Source organism: Empidonax traillii, unplaced genomic scaffold, assembly GCF_003031625.1.
Source record: "Empidonax traillii isolate 1590-97213 ecotype Southwest subspecies unplaced genomic scaffold, ASM303162v1 scaffold98:size2021230, whole genome shotgun sequence".
Lineage (NCBI taxonomy): Eukaryota > Metazoa > Chordata > Aves > Passeriformes > Tyrannidae > Empidonax > Empidonax traillii.
Genome location: NW_020955291.1, coordinates 1,735,000 through 1,757,870, shown reverse-complemented (window position 1 = coordinate 1,757,870; position 22,871 = coordinate 1,735,000). Strand labels below are relative to the sequence as shown.

General features: G+C 38.4%; 1 protein-coding gene across 1 annotated transcript in view; it reads left to right on the top strand.

Annotated features, from left to right (window-relative positions):
• Positions 1-22,871, top strand: part of FHOD3 (formin homology 2 domain containing 3) — a 354,314-nt gene that overhangs the window by 248,004 nt on the left and 83,439 nt on the right. The window contains exons 11-13 of the mRNA XM_027881870.1: positions 9,917-10,015; positions 12,313-12,690; positions 16,338-16,463. Coding sequence (XP_027737671.1) covers positions 9,917-10,015; positions 12,313-12,690; positions 16,338-16,463 — 603 coding nt within the window. The remainder of the gene's footprint in view (positions 1-9,916; positions 10,016-12,312; positions 12,691-16,337; positions 16,464-22,871) is intronic.

Here is a 22,871-nt window from a genome sequence, read left to right as displayed (position 1 = left end):
CCAGCAGAATTGCTTTTGATGGACATGATTAGAGATTGAAGTCACACTCTTACAGTGTACTAAATTTTACTGGGCAATTTTCTCGGTTATTTTTTGACTTCTGTACCAAAACCAGTAGAAGATCCAAGTTCTTCCTCAGCATTCTCCTTCCCACAATGTTCATGTTTCTTTTCTTTCTAGCTCATCAGCTGTTTTGGCAGTTACTTTGCTTTTGTTTACCACATCAAACAGGTTGTCCACAGTCATCTGCTCTGTGTCAACGATAAGTCTTCCAAAAAGAGAAAAATCCATGGTGCCTGTAGAAAAAAAAAAAAACACACACAATATTGGCCAAATTCTGTTCTGTCTCACAATGTTCTATATCCAGAAAAGCTGTCTGAAGTCAATGGAGTTGCTCTGATCTACGCCAGGCTAATTGAGAGCAGACTTTGGGTTTTGAGCTGGGTAAAGTTGACCGTAAATGCTAAGGGCTACCAAAAGGATAACTTGCAGGCCTTTTTCATCCATTTGGCAGCCTTCTTCCAAACTAAATGTATTGCTTTTTCGCTTGTGGTTCAAAACAAATAAGGACCCAAATCTGCTTTGTGTTAAAATAGTTTTCTTGGGTCCTGATGTGCCTGTTACTAAATAAACAAGTAAAGAAGTTGATAACAAATGCTAACTAGGAAAGGCTGAAGGTTGATTTAAGGGTTTGTACCTACTGCAGTGTACTTGAAGATGTACTCCCGACCACCAGCAAGTTTGCTTTGCTTAAAGTGCTTTCTGTTACAATGATAGTGTAGATAATCATCAAGCCTGTGGAGAATTTCAGTCATGTCGAAGTGTTATGTTGTTTTAGAAAACCCTTTGCTGGGGATACCTCCTAAGATTTTCTGCACTGGTCCAAACTGAGTACTCTCAATCTGTGGTCTAGCATGCTGTTTCTTAAGCAGTAGACTTTTAAACACATTCTTCCATTGGTTGTGTTAGGGATTTTTTTCTTTCTAAAGTAAAGCTAGCTTTTTACAGCCACACAATGGATAGAGTCAGGGAAAAATATGTAGAGTGGCATGGAATTTGCACTAGACTTATGTTGTTATTGTATGCAATGATTTCTGGCTATATCAGCATTAAAAGGCAAATATCTGTCTGTCTTCAGTATTGTCCTGTCTGGCTTTGAGGGAGTAGAAAGCAGGTAGTTTAGAAGTTGTCAGTGCTGCTCTGAGGGGTTCTATACATACAAAGCAGAAACAAGGGCTTCTTCTCGTTTTTCAGATTAATGTGTTTCTCATTTTGCTGTGCATTTCCCTTTCTTTGGTACTGCACAGAGACCATATTCATCTTTCTCCCAGTGTGTCCCATCAGAACTGTGTCATCCAGACTTAGCCAACATACTCAAGGGAGCTTCTGTGAGATTTACACTGACACCTCTTATCAACATTGGAGTCAATGGCTCCATCAAAGCTTTATGGAATTAGTTACAATCAAAGACTGATGTTTAAGAAATTGTGAATAGCTAAGATTACATATTTACCTCACTTTACTAGACTCTCTACTTTCTTCTTCTTCATAGCTTTGATTTTATATTATCAAAAATCACCAAAGAATTACTAAGATTGATCAAATAACACTATATATGTTCGTCTAGATTGGCTGTGGTTAGGACTTTTTTGTCAGTATTCCTGTGTTTGACACCTAACAACTGAAAGAACTGACTGCCATCTTAAGAAGTCGTCAGAGTGGAGCCTGGATCCTGAATCAGTGACCAAAGCTGGCTTCAGCAAGCTATTATTTTTAGACCGTGGGGCTAAAAAGTATGAGGAAGACCAACTTTTCAGGTTCTCCTGAGGCTTCAAGATTTTTTGATCTGAACAAACTTTCAGAAGAGCTCTATAAAATTTAAGCTTTATGAGATAAAAACAGAAGAGACACAAACAGGGAATTGCCTGTCTATGAATTTTGCTTTAGTTAGGGTCCTGCCTTAAAGGCTGGTGGGACTCTTCCTCTGAGCAAAGAGTAGCAGAAAGAATTTCTAAGTTTCCCACAAATTTCTAAGCTAGCTGGACACAGTGTCATTCCATGGTGCACACTGGACTAAAGGGCTTTCGCACCCTTTATGGTCCTAGAAAAAAATGGGAAATTTTTGTCTAAATAAAGGAAGCTGTGCGTAAAAGTCCTAAGGATCTGTTTGTTAGAAAATACATGTTTCTGATGTTTGAGGATTGCCAAGATGCAGGCAGAGATTGTGACGCTATTTTGGTTTCACCAGAAAACAATTAAAAGAGCTGAGCCTCTGATGCTAAGCATTTTTTGTGCTTAGCTTCAGATTCCTGTCAAATATCTAACCAGCAGTACAGGCCTTAGCTTGACAAATAGAACTCATGAACTGATTGTTCAAATTGCTTCATGTAGAGCCAGAGCTGCAGGGTTGGTTCATCCAAAATACAGCTGAGAGTTCTTTTTTATTATTAACCTAAACCACAACTAATCTGTGATTTTTCTAGCATTTACTATGGCGAAATTCTAGGTTTTGTCATGATGTTTCAAGTTTTGGTGACTTTCCACAACGTTACATGAAATGTTTTGATTTTATAAATATTTATGGCTGGAGAGCAAAGGGCTGGTAATAGTGGTGGGTGGGGTTTATTTTATTTTGTTTAGGATGAGTACATTCCCCATCTCTTAGAGTTGCTGTCTGTGTCGAATACAATGAGTGGTAGGATAGGTATGAAACAGCAAAGTGGGGAGACTCAACATCAGCATTTAATGTAAGACTCAGGCTGTGGTATGGATTATTAAAGGCCCAGAAGAGAGAAGAAGTTAATTTCTTTTTTATTGCTGTAATAGAAGAAAACACATGTTGGGTGGTTTTCATTTTTTCCTTGGTGTTTATCTCTGAGTCCTAGTTTTGGATATTTAAAGCAATTGAGGCATAAAACTTAACAAAGAAAACATCTTCGGGATAAACACGCAGTCACATATCTGTGGATGTGCTAAGAATCTCTTCAATAAACACACATATGAGCTGAGCTACCTAGCATTTGGGTGTGCTTTGACCTAGAATGGCATATGATCAGCCATAGGAGAGATAATAGCTTTTTTCACTATTTGAGTGGTATGGGTAAAAATGTAAATAGAATATAAAAAAGAAGTGGATTTGGGAAGATTTATCTGTGAAATTAAATGGCTTGGTAAGGTAGCATTTGTTCATAGCATCAGATCTTTATTAGTCTTTGACAGCAATAAAATACAAAATCTGATCTGCTCTTTTGGGTTTGGAGTAGGGAGGATACATTTATGTCTCCTGTACAGATAGGGTTATTTGAAGCATGCAGTCAATCAGACTTGAAAGGAAAGAATAAAAGTGTGAAATTTGTAATCTTTGTAAGAATATCTTGGAAACTCCTGTAAGGAATGCAGTAGACAAAGAGACATGAAAAAGGTTAAGAAAAATTTTCCTTTGAAGCCATACTATAAAAAAGGACTTAATTGATGTATAGGTAGGTATTGACCCACTAATGCATAAGTAATAATAATACAAAGTTTAAAAGTTACAGCTTGATGAGTATCTCAAGTACAGGTCCTATTACTGTTTATACTAGGACTTTTTATCTGAATTAAAATATCTCTGTAGATGTATCAGGTTTTCTTTGGTGACTGTGGGTCTTGATGAAAGGAAATGTTTAACACTTGGTATAAATGCAGAGTCCAGTTGACATATACTTTACTGTAAAGGCAATGGTAGATTTTCCTGTTTGAACTTAAAGAGGAAAGAAGAAGTCACTGAAGTTCAAATGCGATTATAGCTGCATGGCAAATAAAGTCACAGCGTTGACTGAGACTAATTATTTTACTTTATTTTTCCACTGTGTGTTTAGCTTTGGTGAACTACCTGAGGAAATGCAATGCCAAACCAGGATGTGAATGCATTTCTCTGGTTTTGCATAGTAGTGTCTAATGCACTGGAGTGTACATGCCTTCGAGAGTTCACCTCTTCAGTGGGTTTAACAGTGTTTGTAAACATGACCCTATGAGGCCAGGAAATTTTTTTTTAACACATAGGATGCAATGGGAGGAAAAAACCCAGCAGTTTGGCAGGATGACATTTCCCTTTGTAGTAAAGGTCAATAACAGTGACCTTCAAGTGTTAACCAAAATGCAGTTCCAAGTTCTGAAAATGCCACTTCTCCTCTCTTTCTGTATATATTTCAGTATGTATTACTCCAAAAGTCTAGCTACATCTATGTTTCTTTATGTAAAAACAGCAATCATGTTCAATGATCAGAGAGTTGTGACTTGAAGTCTTCGCAAAGCCTTGACAGTGTCTTAAGCAATACTCTATCTTACTCTTCTTTGATGTGTCCTGTATAATAAGTGTGGAGGTGTTACCTAGATATTATTTAAGTGTGAAAAGCTGATGCTGATCATATTTTAGGCATAAGAAAGTAACAGTAACCTAAAGAATAGTATCGTAAGAAGGCATAGTGAGTACATGTACTTCACATCATTTATCAGTTCCTCAAGTTTTTGTCTGAACTGTTTTCTTTGTTTAGGGAAGAAATACCAGGATCATTTTTCTTTTGACCTTTGTAATTAGGCATCGTAGTCTTGCTGTATGCAGAGTGTCAAATTTTGAGGCTTTGTAAGTATGTTGTTATCCAGATCATTTCATGTACTTTTATCTCTGCATAGTTGCACCAACTGCAGTGGTCTGTCACATGTGGCAGTGGAATGGAAAATTGTAGTGGGGTTAATCAGTTGTTTCTTTTGTTTTATTTTTAATGAAAGAGAAAAATATATTGCCATATCTTTATATAGAGTAATAAATGATGAATTTAAATTATTACCACTTTCAGCTTTCCCATAAAGGACTGGTTGAATCTGTTTTGGCAGCTCAGATAGAATAAAGGAAGAAGCAGCAGAAGTGTACTAAAGCATTTGTTTGTTTTACAATGACTTGGGAATTTGGCTATGAATTGTGGGGTCTAACCTGTGAAACTCGAATTTCACTCATAAATTGAGGACAATGGCAAGCGACGGCAAGAGAAAGTAAAATTACATCCACTGTGACTTGTAAAGATCTCTCCTTGATGGAAAATTTTTTGTTTCCTCTTTGTTCACCTGTTAGGGGTTCAGGGATGCAGTAAGAGGTAAAACAGGTCAGAGGTTTTATAGGAGGGAGAGTGGGAAACAATCTTGAAAAGAAAAATTGTGAGATCTTTTGTGATATTTAATTTAGAATAATATTGTGGAGTGGCTAATGGTGATCTACTTCACTGAATGCAGCCTGTAATCCTGGCCATAGAATCGTAGAACGCTTTGGGTTGGAAGAGACCCTAAAGATCATCTCCTTTCAACCCCCTGCCATGGGCAGGGACACCCGTCACCAGGCCAGGTTGCTCAGAGCCCTATCCATCCTTGAACACTCCGAGGATAGGGTATCAAAAGGCAGTGAAAGTTTAAATGGAAGTCATTTAAAGAAGCTAAATTGAAAAACACTTCACTCAATTACAAAAAGAAAGAGAGAGAAAATTCTTCATTAGTATTTAATGGCACATAAGGTGATTTTTCAGATAGTGTGGGAATACTAACCGATAGCTTTACAGTTCCCCAGTTCTTTCTTCTCCAAGTCATTTCATAACTTGAAGACTCCTGTTTTCACTAAAATTGAATGTTTCTTGGAAATTTCTATATAAATCTGTGGATGGTTGCAAAAGGGTCAGAAGTGCACTTAAAACCTTGTCCAATAAGCTGAAAAGTTTAGAAGAAGAAAGACTTTAAAAAGGTTAAATGAGTCCTATACAAAGTGGAATCAGACCACAAGGAAGATGTTTTAATGTACTATTATCTCAAGAGTTAACTTCTGTGTGCATTGTATATGCAGATCAAATCACTCGTAGCTGAATTATGGCAAGGCCATCCTTTTTTCTATTGTTCTATATTCAAACATTAGTGATCAAATTCTTCCCAAATTAAAATGATTTAAATCTTATCTTACATTTTCAAAATATCTTTTGATACTGAGCAGAGCAGAGTGTGTTTCTGTGCTCATGCATATTTTGTTGGTGAGCCGTTTTTGTTTTGTTTTGTGTGGGGGCCGTTTCTTTGATTGTTCTGGGTTTGAGGTTTTTTTGTTCCTTCACAGCCTTTGATTTTTCTATTACCTCTACCTTTGGGATTTTTTGGAGGGGGGCAGTGAGAAACTTGGATTTCTGGGCTACAAGCTGCAACAAAGAAATCCAAAGTTCCTTCAAGCTGCCTTTGTCAAAACTCTGTGGAGGAAAGAGACTGGGGAGAGCCTGGAGAGGACAGAGGGTACATACAACCTTGTACACACTGATTGCTCAGCTCTAGAGTCCTGTGAGATGGAGAGCATTTTTTGGTGCTTTGAGTTCTTGTGAAGTAAGAATCATGGTCTTCAGAGCGGTGCCTTAGTTTTAAAACCATCTCACTGGGACTAAGTTAGGGGTGCATGAGGTACGAGGCCGGGCATTTTATGGACTTTGCCCCTGCCTTCAGCTAAACTTGTAGATGAATCCCTTTATTATCATTTCCTTTTATCAAACTGTGTTAGGGTTTTTCTCTCTTCAGTTTTGAGTAGCTATTTAATATCAACAGGGCAAGTTTAGTTGGCACTTTTTATTTCTTTTTTTTTTTAAATTTATTTTTAAAAGGAGAAAAGTTAATCTTTCAGTTCTAAATCCTTTGTCTAGATTTTATTTTGCTGCCCTCGTGCTTCTCTATCCATAAATTGCACTGTCATGGTCTTTTTTAACATGCACATGATTTTAAGGGGCTATAAATACTTTCATATTAAATTTTAGTTGAAACAACTGAGCAAAACCTGTGCCCTAGAAGATGTTTGTGAGTTTCCATGACCGATGATATATTTTATAAATATCTGTGGGGACTTGGGGTTTTGTTTATTTGTTTAGTGTTAGCCTGTAGCAGTAATCCATTTTAGAGATAAAAATAAACACAGTGATTGTTTTGAAATTCGTTTTCAGTGCTATAAAGCTTCTGTTTAAATACTTCTAATCTGATACTTTTATCATTGTAACTGAAGTATCCCAGGAATAGCCTTAAGGTTAGATGAATATATCTGATCTTCCAGCATTATCTGAAGCCCTTCCTCCCTGCAGCAGGATAAATATTTGCCTTTTGTTAAACAGGATAGATTCCTCTGTACTTCTGAAAAACATGCTGGCTTCTGCAGCCTTGTTTAATTGGAAACCTCCCAATGAATCCTTTTTCCTAATTTAATTCTACTATTGCATTGACACCAAATTTGCATGTATATGTGGGAGGGACAGTGAGCTTTTCTACTCACCTTTCTACATCCCTTCTCCATTGCACACAAAAACGAACACATAACCCTGAACAGTCCAGATGAATTCACAAGTGTGTCTGCTGTTCTGTTTGAGCATCTGACTGTAGTTGAATGTCATCTGTCTGTAGTTGGTGTTTTCCTGTTTTAATAAATAATCACATGGAAGTTTTCCTTTTCTGCTTTTTAGGAAAGATTTAGCTAGGAGATATTATGTGTTTTCATGGGCAGAATATCTGTTCTCTAACAAGACTGGGAAACAACTGCTACTATTGCTTTGGTTAAAAGGAGAGCACACATCTTTCCTGCCTGGGAACTTACCCTCTCCTCTGATCCCTTTCTGGGCAAAGTCACGGGGTCTGAAACTGTGGGTTTAGTTGCTGAAAGAGGGCTTTCCAAGTGTTGAGCATCTCTCATAAGCATACACTTATTTCCATTGGGCAAGTTTTCCTTTGACCAAACTGGCTCCCCCAGGTTGGAGGGCATGTCTGCCTCTGTGCACACCAGTCATCTCTGCAGCCAACTCCGCAGAGCCAGCTCCTCCCTCTGGCTTTTCCAACCAACTGCCGTGTAGCTGCTGTCCTCCTACAGTTAATATTAGCAAAGGAAAAGAACTTTCCAGTCAAATTTTCTTCTAAGCTTTTGATCTAGAAGTCAGGGAAACTTGAGGAAAGAATTATTGGCCTGACAGAAGAATGATCTCGCTGGAATCTCTAAAATTTCTTTTCAGCCTCTTTCTTTGTTCAGTTCAGTTCAAACTCAGTGGTTTCCAGTTCAATCTGTACTGTATAAATTCCCATACTTACTACCATGCCCTCATGTGGAGAAATAAATTCTCAAGGAACCCTTTCTAATTTATGAGATTTACCATATCAGATGGTTATTTCAGTTACAATTTTGGGCGTTCTGAGGCAATTAAGGAGGGAAGAAATTTGGACACCATCAATCTGGAATCCTGGTGGGAGCTTAAAACACAATAATAATGGGGCCACTCTCGTTCATATAAGCAATAGCTGTGCTGCCAACATTATAGGATGCATTGTGCTCTTATCAGAGAACCCTGATCCCACAGAGCTTCCTTCAGGAGTTATTTCCCAAATGTGATTGCTGTAGGACTAGCAGATGCAGATGTTTCCCTTCACAGGAGTTAATAGCAAAGCTATTCTTGAGCTACTTGCTAGTAAGAAGGGATTATATGAACGCTCCCTGGTCAGCTCTTTTCTTTTTTTCTGTATACCGGTATATGTGTGGAAGTTGAGAAGTGTCTCTGTAAGGAAGGTGTATGTTTGTGGAGAGGACAGGGAGATGAACAGATGACAGCTGAGATGATTATGTCGCAATAGCACCCTAGGAATGGTTGAAAGTGTTTACTTGTAGATGCTTGTTAGAGTATTGGAAAAGTTCCAGGTGCTGCCACTTTCCTGATTATTCTGTAACTAGCTCCATATAAATGCAACAAATTTTGCATTGACCCTCTGCATTGCACTCAGTGAGTTCATGATCTCACATTGTAAATATTCATTATTCTTATAACATGGAAATTAATTCTAAATGGAAAAAAAAATCCACAGAGCATCCCTTCAGAATTAGAGGAAAGAAAACAAGCTTTCAGGAAAATGCAAGGAATATGAGTGTCTTACAAACTTTAAGACTGTTTGTATGCTTTCTTTTTTGAATGGAGCATAACCTAATGGTATACAACATTAAATGAAGTGGAGAACTGTATCAAGTACAAATGCAAAAGAAGCCCAAAGAGAGAATATTTTCTAAATCTTCCATCAGTCTTTTGGTTCGGGGAGGAAAAAGCATAGATGGGAGGGAGAGGAGGCAAGACAATGTAGCCTTTTTTGTCATGTTTAATATAGTTTTCTTTTTTTACTTATGTGGTTTGTAGGTTATGGAACCTTTATGCATGACTTACAATTCTCTTTTGCCAGAATTACTACTGAACTGAAGCCTGCTTTTACCATACTAATAACTCTACTGAAATAATTCATGTACTGGCATCTGATAACTTAAATATTGCTATTTGCAAATAGTCCTGAACTGAGTTGGGCTCTCTGTTATTTCTTACTCAGTGGTTCACCCTGTTCTGTTTTCCAATTGAGCTATTGGTCGCTTAACAGGAATGTTTTACTTGTGTTAATTTAGAAAGTGTGATGTCCAATGCCAGCTGTCCCATGCCAGCACAGTGTGTACTGTCCTTTAAGCCAGAAAGACACTGCCTTTAATGACTAATGGGTTGAACATGGGTATTGTCATGAATATTTTCCATTAATGCCTCTGCAGGTAGGACAGAAGCAAATGGAAAGCCAAGCTTAAGAAAAAACAGTGACATCTTTGAATCTCAAAAATTAATATCAAAAAATATAAATAGGGGAGAGGATAACATTTTTGTATTGGTAGCTACCCTTGTGCCAGCACATACTTAGCAGAAAGTTTTAGGTGTCTTTCTGTTTAACATAGAGGAGCCAAAACTCCCTCCTCCTCAGTGTTTTCCTTCCATTTCTAACTTCATTGCATTTCTTTTTCTGGGGACTCATGTTGTTTTCTCTTCCACCTTCTGTCTTTCCATCCCACTGCATGCCTCTTTCCTTGGTCTGACCTCAGAGAGGACGAGTATGAAGAGGAGGAAGAAGAACAGCCAATCACAGAGCCCAATACTGAGGATGAGGGGGAGGAAGAGGCCAATAGGCAGGTCAAAGCCAGGTACCAGGATTCAGCTTTGTCCCTCCACCTTTTCTTCAGACACTGGCATGAACTCACCAGCACAATGTGCAGCAGCATCTAGTTTTTCACTCACGTTCCTAGATCACCTGTTAAAGCCACTCCCCAAGGAAATGTTTCTGCATTTAGGGAGGGGGTTGGGGGTGGCAGTGTTAATGGAAACATGTCGGCACTTGCTCCCTTTATGTACTGCTCACAGATCTTAAAGGGTTTACTGGAAAGCATAGCTTCTAAGCATGGATTAGGTTTATCTTTTTAGTTAAGGCAATGGTGAAAAAAATGCTTTGCTGAAGATGTTGTTTGGTTTCTTAGATTTTCATCCCTGTCTTTATAATGCCACCTTATTAGAAATATCTGTTGCTATGCAGTAGATTCACATTTTTGAGTGCTGCCTATGTTTTCTATCAATTTTGTTCATGTTTTAATAGCAAAGAACTACTATGAGGTAAAACTGATATATATGTGTGTGTATATATATATATAATTTTATAAACACTTGCCCATCTATCTAGATACAGATATAAGCAAATCACCTATATATATCACCTCTCATTTAAAAGTTTCCGCTTAGATTTGAGATATATATGCATTTGGCATTTAACAACATGATTCTAATAAACTGGAAGCAAGAAAATACATTCTTTGTTCCAGACAGACATTTGATTTAGGTTAAATTATTTGGCTTTGCAACTCAGCAAATGAGATTGGATATTTTTTTAAATAAACCACATTTATGCAGACACTGTACAGCACGGAAGGAAGAAAGGAAACTGTTTAATGTGTGAATTCCAAAGAAAATACTGTACTGTTGTTATTAATATCTTCCAGTTAGCAAATCTTGGCAATGGCTGCCTGAAATTTCAAAATTAGGTGATAATTTCCCCAAATCTGATTCTTAAAAGTCAAAGGAAAGACACAAGTTATTACTAAATTGCATGAATATACTAAAGTACTATAAAAAAAAGGTGAGGAAGATCTACGCAGAGAACATAATGTGTTTTTAGGTCATTGGTCTTTTAAAATGATAATCACTTTGAGATAACTGGCTGATATTCTCATTATTTTTCTTAGTACTTCCTTTCACTGTCACTGTAGCATTACAAAAATGATCTGTACCTTGGCCATTCTTGTCAGGTGCTGTCAGGACGGGTAGGACTAGCATGGTTTCAATGTCTCCTGTCAAGCACAGTAGGTGCAACAGATGAAGGTTTCCAGATTGCCCGCTGTGCTTCCATTGTGAGAACAATTACCTGGTATATATCTGATGATTCACTTCATAATATCACAATATATATAACATGTATCGTGTTTTTGTTGCATATGCTGTGCCAAACCCACAGATAAGGACCACGCCTTCCATACCTGTCAGTGAATTGCAGAGGTGGTCTCAGTAGAATGAAATCAGCCACTTGCCAAGTGGATCAGCCCAAAGAAAAATGGACAGTGTTTTTGCTGGAGTTACTATGAAAACAGATATCTTGGAGTGCAGATCCCATGGCTTTTCACCTGCCTTGTGCCTTCTGTCACTCACCAACATCTGTCTTCAGTAGAGCAAAGCAGATGTGCTTTCTGTTTCCCTTGAAGCAACTCTGCAAGTCTCTATCTAATACCAGCATGGGATACTGACACTCAGAGAAATCAGAAATTAGTGCCTTCATACCTAGGCAAATGGTCTGGTAAGGTATTGCTTTCAAGATCATTCCAAACTTGAATTTTGACAGAACAGTGGTGATTGAGTATACTTTTTTTATTTTCATCTTTGACAGATAAATGTTTCTAGTAAAAATATCACATCCCCAGGGAGGATGATACTCAGATACGTGAAGATGCTTCAAGAAAGTCATGCAGTCATGCGTCTTGAAGTATCTGTACTCTATGGACCATGTTATCCAGTGTGTTGAGTCTGCTTATACTGTCTCTGACGATGCTTACAACCTAACCTGAAGTTCATGAAAATTGTTCAGAAAATACTTGTGAAAAAAATCATGAAAATTAGTTCAGAAACCTGTAGGTTAAATACCCTCCTTTCCTTTAAACTGAGTTGCTTCCTTTCCCTGGTATTTCCAACCCCAAGAAGAATCCTACTGGGATACAAAGATGTGAGTTATCTTGCTTTATTTAAAAAGAGATGAAAATTGTCTATATTTGGAATGGTTTTGATTGTTTGACACTCCTTTACTTGATTTTTTTTCCCCTCCAAGTGTTACTATCTATTGATCTCTCTTTTCCCCATTTTTCTCTCCTTTTCTTCCCTTTCTCATGATTTTTCCCCCCTGCAGTGAAGTTCAAGATGTGCAGGAGTCTGTGAATGGAAACTTTTCACAGTGTTCTTCCGCTGTCTCCAGTACCATTTCTCCAGCTGAGAGGTCTCTTCCCTGCGCTAGAGCAAAGACCTCTTCTAGCAGCTCCACTTCTGTGCCTGACTCATCTATCTGTCATCATAATTCTGTCCTTTCATCATCATCCTCATCATCACCTGTGACAGCATTTCTGAGCTCTCCCCAAAATTCCTCAGCATCCATTACTCCAAAGGCATCTCCAACAGTGGAGAAATTACCTTATGTACCACATACTCCTTTTCACCTCTTCTCATATGACTTTGAAGAGTCTCCAGCATCTGTGAAAGAGAAGGAAGCAGAAATGATGAGGGAAAACAGGTAGATTCTATGCAGCTGACATTCATTTTTAGCTAACGAATAACACCTTTCAAGAATTTTATAGTGGTAATAGTGCACTCTATGTCTTGTATTATTTCCAGAACATACTGTATAAATTTTAGTCTTATAAGTCCGTATTTTGATTTGATTGATATTCCCTTCTTGCCTTTGTTGCCTTTATTTCTTCTTACTCTTCTCCAAGGTCTATGATTGATAAGTATCCTGGTTTCCTCTATAGAGCAGTGGATAAGTAACCCATGATTTGGGAGATCACAGAAAGGAGCACCATTTTGCTCTCGTTTAAAACAATGTAATTTGAAGACATGATTTCATGAAAATTAATGGAGCTCTTCTGCTATAAAACCAAGAGAGGTCAGATCAGCACTTGAAATTCAGGGGTGAAATCCCAGCTTCAAAGGCTGAACTGCTAAATCCCAGATTTGTTGTTAGATTACAGTGCATGTCCGTGTCATGTGCAATTTCAACTCATGCTTGTAATAAGAGATCTGTAAAGATAATATAGCACTCCGAATAGACAGTTTTATCCCCACAACTTCTGCTCAGTTCAGTTGTTCCTCTTGCATTTCTCTTAGTTTTTAATTTTAATTTCCCCATCCCGCCCATTTAAATTTTTTTAAAAAATTGCTTTGTCTCAGTCTGTTTTAAGGTAAAACAGATTGACAGTAAGTAGTACTAAAAACAATGATAAAGAATCACCTTGAAAAGAGTTTGATGATTTTTTACTGTCTCTCCCAGTTGTCAGTGTTCTTTGAATTAGGTGCTGAAAATGTACACATATATTTTATGTATATTTATTTCTTCCTCTGTCCGGCAGTCCTTCTGAATTTCTGCATATGATCAAATATTTTGATTCCTTTGATCCTTTTAATTTTCAGTCTTTCTCTTCTAAAAGGTGGGTGTGTTTTGTCATTTTTTCATACTGCTGAAAAGCCTGAAAATCCAAGCAGCTGTTGACAAGAGACTTAGTTCACATATTTTTTCTTACCTGCAACTTGAACACTGGAATTCCTGTAAATTTACATTTTCTTGCATAGACGCAATTTTCCTCTAGACCTCTCACACTCATTTATTGCTCTCCCATTGCTGCTGTTATACTTTAGAGAGTAGATTCCTTTTTATTTCCTGTACCTACAGTACAGGAAATAAAATATTTATGCAGTGGAAATAGGAAATAATATTTATGCAGTGGTTTGTTTTTTTCCTCTGACCATCCTTTGCACTTCTAGTTACCACACAGAATCAAGGGTATCGTAGGGGGGGTGGAATTCTGCTGGGTGTATTTGGAGTTAAGGGAGGGGGAAGCTTGCAAAATGTGGGCACTAATATGTCCATAAAAGAGGTAAAGGTCTGGGGTTTCTTGAGAGCGAAGGCTCCCGGGATAAGGCCGTTGCATCTTCACTGGTATATGAGACAAGAAGAGAAAATGGAAGTAATATCCATTACCAGAGGAAGGTTAGGAAGTTTTATCTACAAGATACGTACTTACCCTGGACAACACTGAGGCACATGGTGTGACTTGTGGGAGTGGTCATGTTGCAGGGCCAGGAGCTGGACTTGATGATCCTTGTGGATCCCTTCCTACTTGGCATAGCCTGTGAATCTGCGGTGTTCAGGTTTTGCCATGTTACTCTTCCAGCACCTCATTCTCCCTCTGATGGGATGTTGTGTCCAGACCAATCCCTCTGAATTTTATTTTTTTAGTAGTTGTAGGTCTGAGTCCATAGGAGGTGTGTTTCCTCCGTTTTCATGAGAGTTAGGTTTGGACTAATTGAAATTCCTTGGTCTGAAAAAGGGTTCTGCACTATGCCAGCTTTTTCATGGGGCAGAGGAGTAGAAAAGCATATGTAATGATTGATAAGAAGGTCTCCTTTCAGTTGATCAAAATGGAAATGGAGGTTTCTGTTAGTGCCAGGAAAATACCGAGTTAGCTTTGCATTCTTGTTAGGGCAATGGAGTTTTCTCATGGCTCACTCAGTGCGGGTACAGGCAGAATGTTTTCTGGGCTGACTCAGAGAGAAGACCCAAGCTAGGACTGTGCTACCAGGGAAGATCCACACTGCCCAGTTACACATCCCTCCAGTGGGCCACTGTCTCCAGTTTCTAGTTAGTTTTCTTATAGGGTAAGAAGGCCTGGACGGCAATTATTTCCTGAAAAATTCCTTGTGTAGCTCAGAAACATGCATGTTAGAATTTTTTTCCAAAATTATTCCCCTATTCCTGGGCAGTCTGCATGGCATCTCAAAAATAGGTGGTAGGGGGATGTTTTCTAAAATATAAACCTGGAGTTGTTGTCCAAGGGGGCACATTCTCTAAAGCACAATCCCTTCCATTATAAAAGCATCTTACTGAAATCTCTTCTGATTTTAACGTGGGCCTTGGCAGGCAGGAATGCTGTTGAACCCTAAGGAATCAAGCTTGAAACTTTGAATGAAGTTTTGCATGGCTAGATGAGTGTGCTAAATGGAGCTGAAGGAAACCAACCAGCCTTTTCAAATAAAATTGCCAATTGAAATTACTGAGTGCTGATGTGTGGGAGGGAAAAAGCAACAGACAAAGGATATGGCAAAGGAGGTTATATTATATCTTATGAATTATAATAACAAAAATGATGTTTCCCCATTTCCTGAAATTAATTTTGTCATTTGGATGAGTTGGCCTTGCAGAGTACTGACCTACAGAGCATCATATGCTTTCCATGTGGTAAAATGGCATTGTCTGTGAACAGAAATATTAATATTTTGCCAAATCAGGAATCTCTCCTTGACATGCTGATTAAGTACAATGGTTGAAAGGCACAGCAAAGCAACACAACTACCTTTTCTGTTCAGTACAGGAGCCAGGATGAAAACATTGATAGAAGGGACTCTGGGGAGGTGACTGTTCCAGGAGTCCTGGAAACAATTTCTCTTTGATCAGCAAGCTCCCATTGAAGTCAAGCGAGTTTATGGGTTTTTTTTTTAATGGAGGGAAGGGCTGATAGAAATTTCTAAAGCCGTGCTTCCGGAGACATGTCTTTTTAACCATGGTGATGATTTTTTACAGACATTGTAAGAAATGGCACATAAGCTATTACTTATGTTAGGGGAGGGGAAAGAAAATGCTGCTGGCTTTAATTGAAAAGAATGTGGTTCTTTCCATTTAAAATGCAAGTTTTTGCAAATTATAGATGGCCATGTTCTGATCATGTCTTGGGAACGCTGCTGTTTTCCCTAATTTCACAGGATATGAATACTGCTAACTTGGACTGGTTTGATCCCTTTTCTAATGGCTGTATATGAGCTCCCAAAGCAGCTAATAATTTTGAGTAACTGAGCAGTAATTCAAGTATTCCTACTATGAGTTGTCACTTGGGAGGACCGTTCTAATCTCTCATTATTTTCCTTACCAATAATTCACTGTTTGCATCACCTATGTTTGTGAACATGGTTGATATTAAAAGTATATGATAGGCTGCATATTTGGAAGCTGGAAATAGAGCAACATTTTCAGAAGGTGAACGTTTGAGAAGTTCTTGGGTATGGGATCACTAGCACCCCGTAAACAAGAGGATGTACTGTTGCATGCCTGCTTGCTGATGGATTCTTTCTGTCTCTCCCTTTCTCCTACTTTTCTTCCCATTTCTTCAGATACAATAGCTATGGCAGCAGCTCTTACTCTTCACCACGACCCTATGCTGGTGTGAGTGCCCCTACAACCCCCACTACTCGTTATGGGACAACTCTGTCACCACCTCAAGAGACCAAATCTGACAGGTTTGTAAATTAATCAATGTTTTACCAACAGTTTCTCTGTAGACAGGATGAAGAAGATAAATGTAAGCTGTTCTGAATGAGTACTGGAAATAGCTTCTACCCAGATTTTTTCTAATGCTGGAAAGAAAATGGACAAAAATCTAAATGTGTTCATTTCCCACTCATTCTCAAGCTTGTCTGTCTGACTTGGTGTTAAAGCCTGAGTGTATTTCCATCCTATTTCTGCTTCTTCTGGGGGGTTAAACGCATAAAGCAGAGTTGCTTCACACATATGCTGTTCTAAGTATTAAGAGATGAATTAAAGCACATTTTCTTTCCATTTTTTTTAAAAAAATTCAGATAGTTCTATTTTCACTTCTATCATCTTAAATCAACTACAAAATCTTGGAAACATGCTTGACTCAGAATTTCCTAGGCCATAATTTTGTCCTATCTTGTAAATACGTAATATATCTCATTGTATTTCATCAAGGGCAAAACATATCTTACTGTAGGTAAAGCAAACTCATAATAACCTACCAGTTATCAGCTCGCTTTTAAAAACATGAAAAAGGGAAAAAACAAAACAAACTAGCAATAAAAAAGCAGTATTTTGAACAATCAAAATACTCACTTGAATTATGACAGGTACTAGGAGAAGAAAAAAGATGAGAAAATGTTATGGATACATGAAAGAAATTCTTGGCAAGAAATTTGGACCACCAGAAATTAACTGTCTGTTACAATCTGAAAGTAGACAGTGTCAAAGGATGTCATGCTGAGTTTGAGAAGGAAAGGTATACGTTTTTAATTAATTTAATTCAATAATTTAATATAATAGTTTCATAAAATAATATACAGTTAGGCCAGAAGGGATTTGGATTGTTTGTTTCTGAACTGGCCTCTGATTCATAAAAATTGCATCTTCCACCCTGTTTTTTGAACTGAAGGTTTTTGTCAGGATCCTTTGCCTGTATTTTCTGTTAATTTCTGTTAATTTCTTTTAGAATATTTCTGTATGCGTACAAGTGTTTGTGTGTGTGTGTATGTATAGATGTTTGAACCTTCCTAATGCTTCACATCCTTTCCAGGCTACTCTTCAGAATGGTTCAAGTTAGGTTCTTCCAGCATATTTCTAGCCATGAGGTATTGATTTAATCCTTTTTTTTCAAGTGAGTAATTACATTAAGTTTGTCTTTGGAGAAAGGCATTGTTTTTCATTTGCTCATCTTCCTCGAGTACCTTACCTCGACTTGTCTTTCCTGACCTCAATTAAATTATTTCCAAGTGAAACCATAATAAAAAACTCTACACTGGCATTTTCACCCGCTTTTTACCTCAGTAAAATAGATGCTAGCTAAGCAAGAGTTAAAAGTATCCCACTGCTTTGGAAGTTTTAGATTTCCAAGCCCCTGCTGTTGTAAGCTTCTGATTGCTATTGTGGCAAAGAAACCCTGAAGTGGTCAAACACTGAGATGGCTAAAGATGGCTGGGCCTGTCCTGCAAGAGGTTGATGGCTCTGGCCCTGCTCCAGCAGAGAGAGCCAGCTTTCATAGCAGCCTGTGTGTAAGTGCGTTGCTGGTTTGGAGCCAAAATGCCTTGGCCTCACAGGATGAAGCTGTAAAATTCGCAGATTCATGGAGAGTCAGGCCAGAGGAAAGCTCTGCAATCATCTGTTGTGACCTGTAATGGGTCTCACAGAAGCTAAATAAAAGACCCCTGTTACCTTCACATGTTTTCAAGTGGCAGCACATGACTTTTCCTGGAAAACATGCCAGTATTTATCATTACTGCTAGGAAAATGTTTTATATTTTGTGGACACTTTTTCTAGCAGCATCTTCCAGCTTCATCCTTCTCTTTTTTGTGAAACTGGAAAGTGCTTTGCCTTCAACTGTCAGATCTCTCTTACATGTTCTAAGTGCCTGTACCCAGTACTCGGAGTCACATCTCTGTCTTTCCCACAATTTATGTTTACCACTTCCACTTCACATGATAAAAATATCTGTACTCTTGTTTAAATTTGCAGCTTGCTGTTAATGGTAGTTCATGAACTCACCAGGATTTTTTACATTTTCACATGTGAGGACTGTTACAGCCTGATGCTTCCTGTATATGAGTCTCTGAGAAGTCTGAAAAATGTGTGTACACCACACCTGCATATTGCCTGCTGAACAGATGCAGTTATTTCTTGAAAGATTATTAAATTTACAGTTTCGATGCCATTTTGCATTGTCTTGTTCTTTTTGCATGTGGTGCATTGCAGAGCTATAGTTCAGCAAGCTCTAATGAAATGACTGCTTTGAAGAAGAGCAGAAGCCTGCTTTTATTTCACTGTCCTGAAATGAAATGTTCTGCATTGCAGAAATGCCCATGGAGAGATCGATGGATAGAATTTGCTTTTTGGAGAGTAGGCTGTGTAGTGCAAGATGCAATGCTCGGCACTAATTAGTAAATGGAAAGTACTGGGGAAGCTTTCACAGTCTTCTATGAATGGTGTTTGTCTTAGATTATGTAAACATTATTTCCTACCTCCTGATGGTAAAAATTTACATGGATTCAAACACGAAGCAAAGTTAAAAGATGGGATGGGGAGAGAAAAGCACTTGATAAGAAGCAGATGCATATCTATGGTTAGCTCCAATGTGAGTTTTCTGGTTTCAGCTTTTGACTACAGTTATCCAAAGCCTTCACAGAAAGATTCCTGTCTTTTATCATGCAGGGAAGAGCTTCAGATGCAGTTCCTGGTACCGTTTATCTGACCTTCAAGAATGAGGAGGAAGGAAGGAGCAGAATTCAGAGCAGTGCCCAGCAAAATGATTCATGCTCCATTCAGTTGCCCTGACAGGCCTTTCAAACCCTTGGCTGCATTTTGCTTATGTAAACAAGAGCTACAACTTAGGTGGAAAGAAGCAGTGTGGTTGACATTTTGACATTCATACTTTTAAAACCTTCTTTGGCTAAGATCAGTAGGGAATCATAACAGCAGTATAATTCAGTGCAAAAGTAGCTGGATTTTGTTCTCTGAAATCCACATCATCTATATATTTCTGATTGTACAGCAGAAGAAAAGGCTTACTTAACTGTTTCTAAATTCAGCTGCAGCCTTTTGGCAACTTCTTGCAATCCTGTTGTTCTCTCTCATTGCCCTGGGTCCCCTGTGGAGAGCCATGTTTCTGAAATGCATATTGCAGCTATGGGAATCCAGCTGAAGGAGGGCAAACTGCAGGGCACTTTCTGTTCAGCCCTTCACTGGAAGAAAGGAAAGGGTGTACTGGTTCTCTTGTATCTCTCTGCTTGTAAAAGTTGCTCTTAATGAATAAGAAGTATAGCCTAGTCTGCCTATTTTTGAGTGCAAAAGACTGCTTTGCTCTGTAAATATACTGCTCCCATTATTCATGACTTAAATCACCAATTAACTCTCTCCCCAGTTAATAAAGAAAAGAAAAGTCACTCTCAATTTCATAACCTTATAAATTTTGGTAACAAAGGGGAGGAACAGGATATGACTGAAGCACACCAGGGAGAAAAGCCTTTTTCTGTCCCTCTGAGTTACCACCTTGCCTGGGGGCAGAAGGTATAAGATTAGCCTGTATTTCCATGCCTTATGCTCATATCTAGGATATTTCTGTCTAGCCAAAGACTGCCTTCTCAAACTCTTAATCTAAGTCAGTCACTCGAACTGAAAGCTGCAGCCTGGAATCTGTAGCTGAACAGCAAACTCCTTACTTGCAAAGCTTCACACCCCCCCAGAGTGTCCTTTTGGTGGTGAAGTGCATGCCATCCTTAGAGGAGACCACAAAGGAGTATAACTTATAAGGCAAGAGCTTCTGAATTCAGCACCTGCTTTAATTCATTCCACTGCCAGAAAAATATGCTACTGGTGTGTTTGCCAGGGTAGGTTTCTTCTGATCTATTTTTCAGGAAACAGTTCCCACTGGGCTTGACAGTCAAAAAATAGCATAGTTAGCCTATCTCTAAAAGTCTTCTTCTTTAGGCACTGAGTGCCAAAAGAGCAGGAGTTCATGGCCCTCATACTCATGCCTCTGTCTATTAAATCAAATGCCAGAAAGTTCAGTTTGCAAAGCTCCACTTCTTGAGCCTCTTAGCCAGTCACTGTAAACTTAGTCTTCACCTCTGGCTGGTCCCTCAGAAGTTCTTCCAAATCTCCAAGTGTGGTAAAGGCATGCTATGGTGTTTGGAGATTGCTCCTGTTTGAAGCATCTCCAACTTTTCCAGAGTGTTAGAAAATAGGCTTAAGGAATATGAAATGTATTTCACATCCTTTAATATGTTTTCCACCTTACTTGCTTTGTGATCTATGGCAATACTTTACCTTGGGCTCCCATGATGGAGGACCTTAAATGTTGAGTGTTTATGTCCGTGTTCTTTTATATCTTTTAAAGAAAATGTACCTTCAAGCATTTATTTCTAAACCAGGTCACAGACACTGAGATTAGCATGTCTAGATTATAGGTGATTTCTTTTTGTCCACTGACATCTAAACACCATACCTGAAGGTTAAACATGAAGTGCAGCAAAAGTCTGCAAAAACTCTTCTTTTGAGCTTTATTCCCTCTCCAGATTCCTGAAAAAGTTGGCAATCTGGTGCTTTCTTTCAAATTTCTTTCTCTTTAAAGCAAAACAACAACAACAAAACAAAACAAAACAAACAAAAAAAACCAAACAAACAAACAAACAAACAAACAACAACCACAAAAAAAAAGCTGCCTAGCTGCCTGAGAATGCCAAACAGCTTTTCAGTTAGACTGTCTACTAAAACGAAAAATCTCAGTAGTTGATAACACCAGGGAGATGCTGCTGGATGAAGCTTCTTGGCAGGTCATCTTTTTTTTTTTTTTCATTAACCATTTATCACTAATCTTCACCCTGGAGTTCCCTTACTCCAGCTGGTAAGCACTAAGATAAACCAAGAAACCTATGTTACGCCATTTTCTATACAGCTTACAAAGCTGCTGCTCTCCCAAGAACAGCTCCTCTTTCCTTGGCTTTCTATTCTTTCTGTGTGTCTTAATATGTAATTCTGGGCTTTCAGACTAGAGATCATGACCATTTTTTCTTCTGGTAAATGCCAAGCACATCTTTCACTCTGAGTAACATAACGAGGAAGGGATAGCTTGGTAGTTGATAATAGTGGCCCAGGGCAAAAGCCTCAACTTTATTGCTGAGATTTTAAGAGGAAAAATGACCTTAGGAATTACTTGATTTACAGTTTGGGAGGCAGTGGTGGCTTATACTGGCCTAACTGCTTGTCAAACTACTGTGTAAGCAATATTTTTGATTGCAGCTTTTTAGGATTCATCATAGGGTATGTGTTTAAACAGAAGCATGAACTGGGTTACGGTTTCAGAGTGCAGAATGTTGCTGGCTGAGCACACTCTGTGCAGTGCTGATGCCCAGGGGACACCCACCTCAGCCTGGATCTACCTGTGGGATCTACCTGTCATTTACAGGCAATTTGTAACTCTCATGAGGATGAGAAGCTGCAGGTTGGCGAAAGACGGAAGCACAGTGTAAAACCTGTAGAGGTCAGGCTGTGAGCTCTGCGCAGCTCTGCTCTGCTGTAGCTTTTTTTTGGGTAGTCCCCAACGCCACTTAAAAGTCAAACAGTAATCAGTTCTCATGGTCACTCTCAAGTTTCTTTCTCAAAGGAAGCATTAGTCAGTAGTTTTATCTCACAATTTTCTGTTTATTTTTGAGAGAAGTTTTGTAAAGATTCCTCAAGTAATGTTTAGTCTGTTTGCAGAATCTTATATCAACATGCTTTTGAATTTGCCGTGTCATGTAGGCAGACATAACACACTGAGAGTTTCTTTAACAGCGAAAAGCAATATGGCTCTTGGCAGCTTTGCCTCCCCTTTTGTCTCTTTCTAAGCTGGAAAGTGAATTTATTTTGTTAAAGTCAAGAGACATTCAGAGTTACTTAAGGCCTGAGTAGGAGCTGTCGACTGTTTTTCTCTGTCTGTAGCAATTGCCTGACTGGTGGAACAGCAGCACTTTGTAAAACTGGGTAATTAGTGCTTCCTTAATAAGTTTATTAATGACTTTGAACCATGTTATACTGAAGACAACCCTGAATACTAACTTGTGGCCTGAAGGGATTTCCTCTCATAAGTCAACTGTTAATTTTTTTTAGCTCCTAAAAATACACTTTTTTTTTTTGTATTCTTGCCCATTTCTCTTTAGCAAATTTTAAAAATTCAACTAAGCAGAGGGAAATGCAGCCGCAAAAGAGTGTTTCAGAGCTTATGTGAATGAAGAACATTTGAAGTTCAGAACTGCAATTTTGCTGCAATAAAGCAGCTTAGAATAAGACAGAAATATTTTCTTCAGCTTGCAATGAGATTAGAGTAATTCAGGTCACTTATTCCCCTTCAAAATATATAGTCTGTGATAGAGCATTGTCAGGA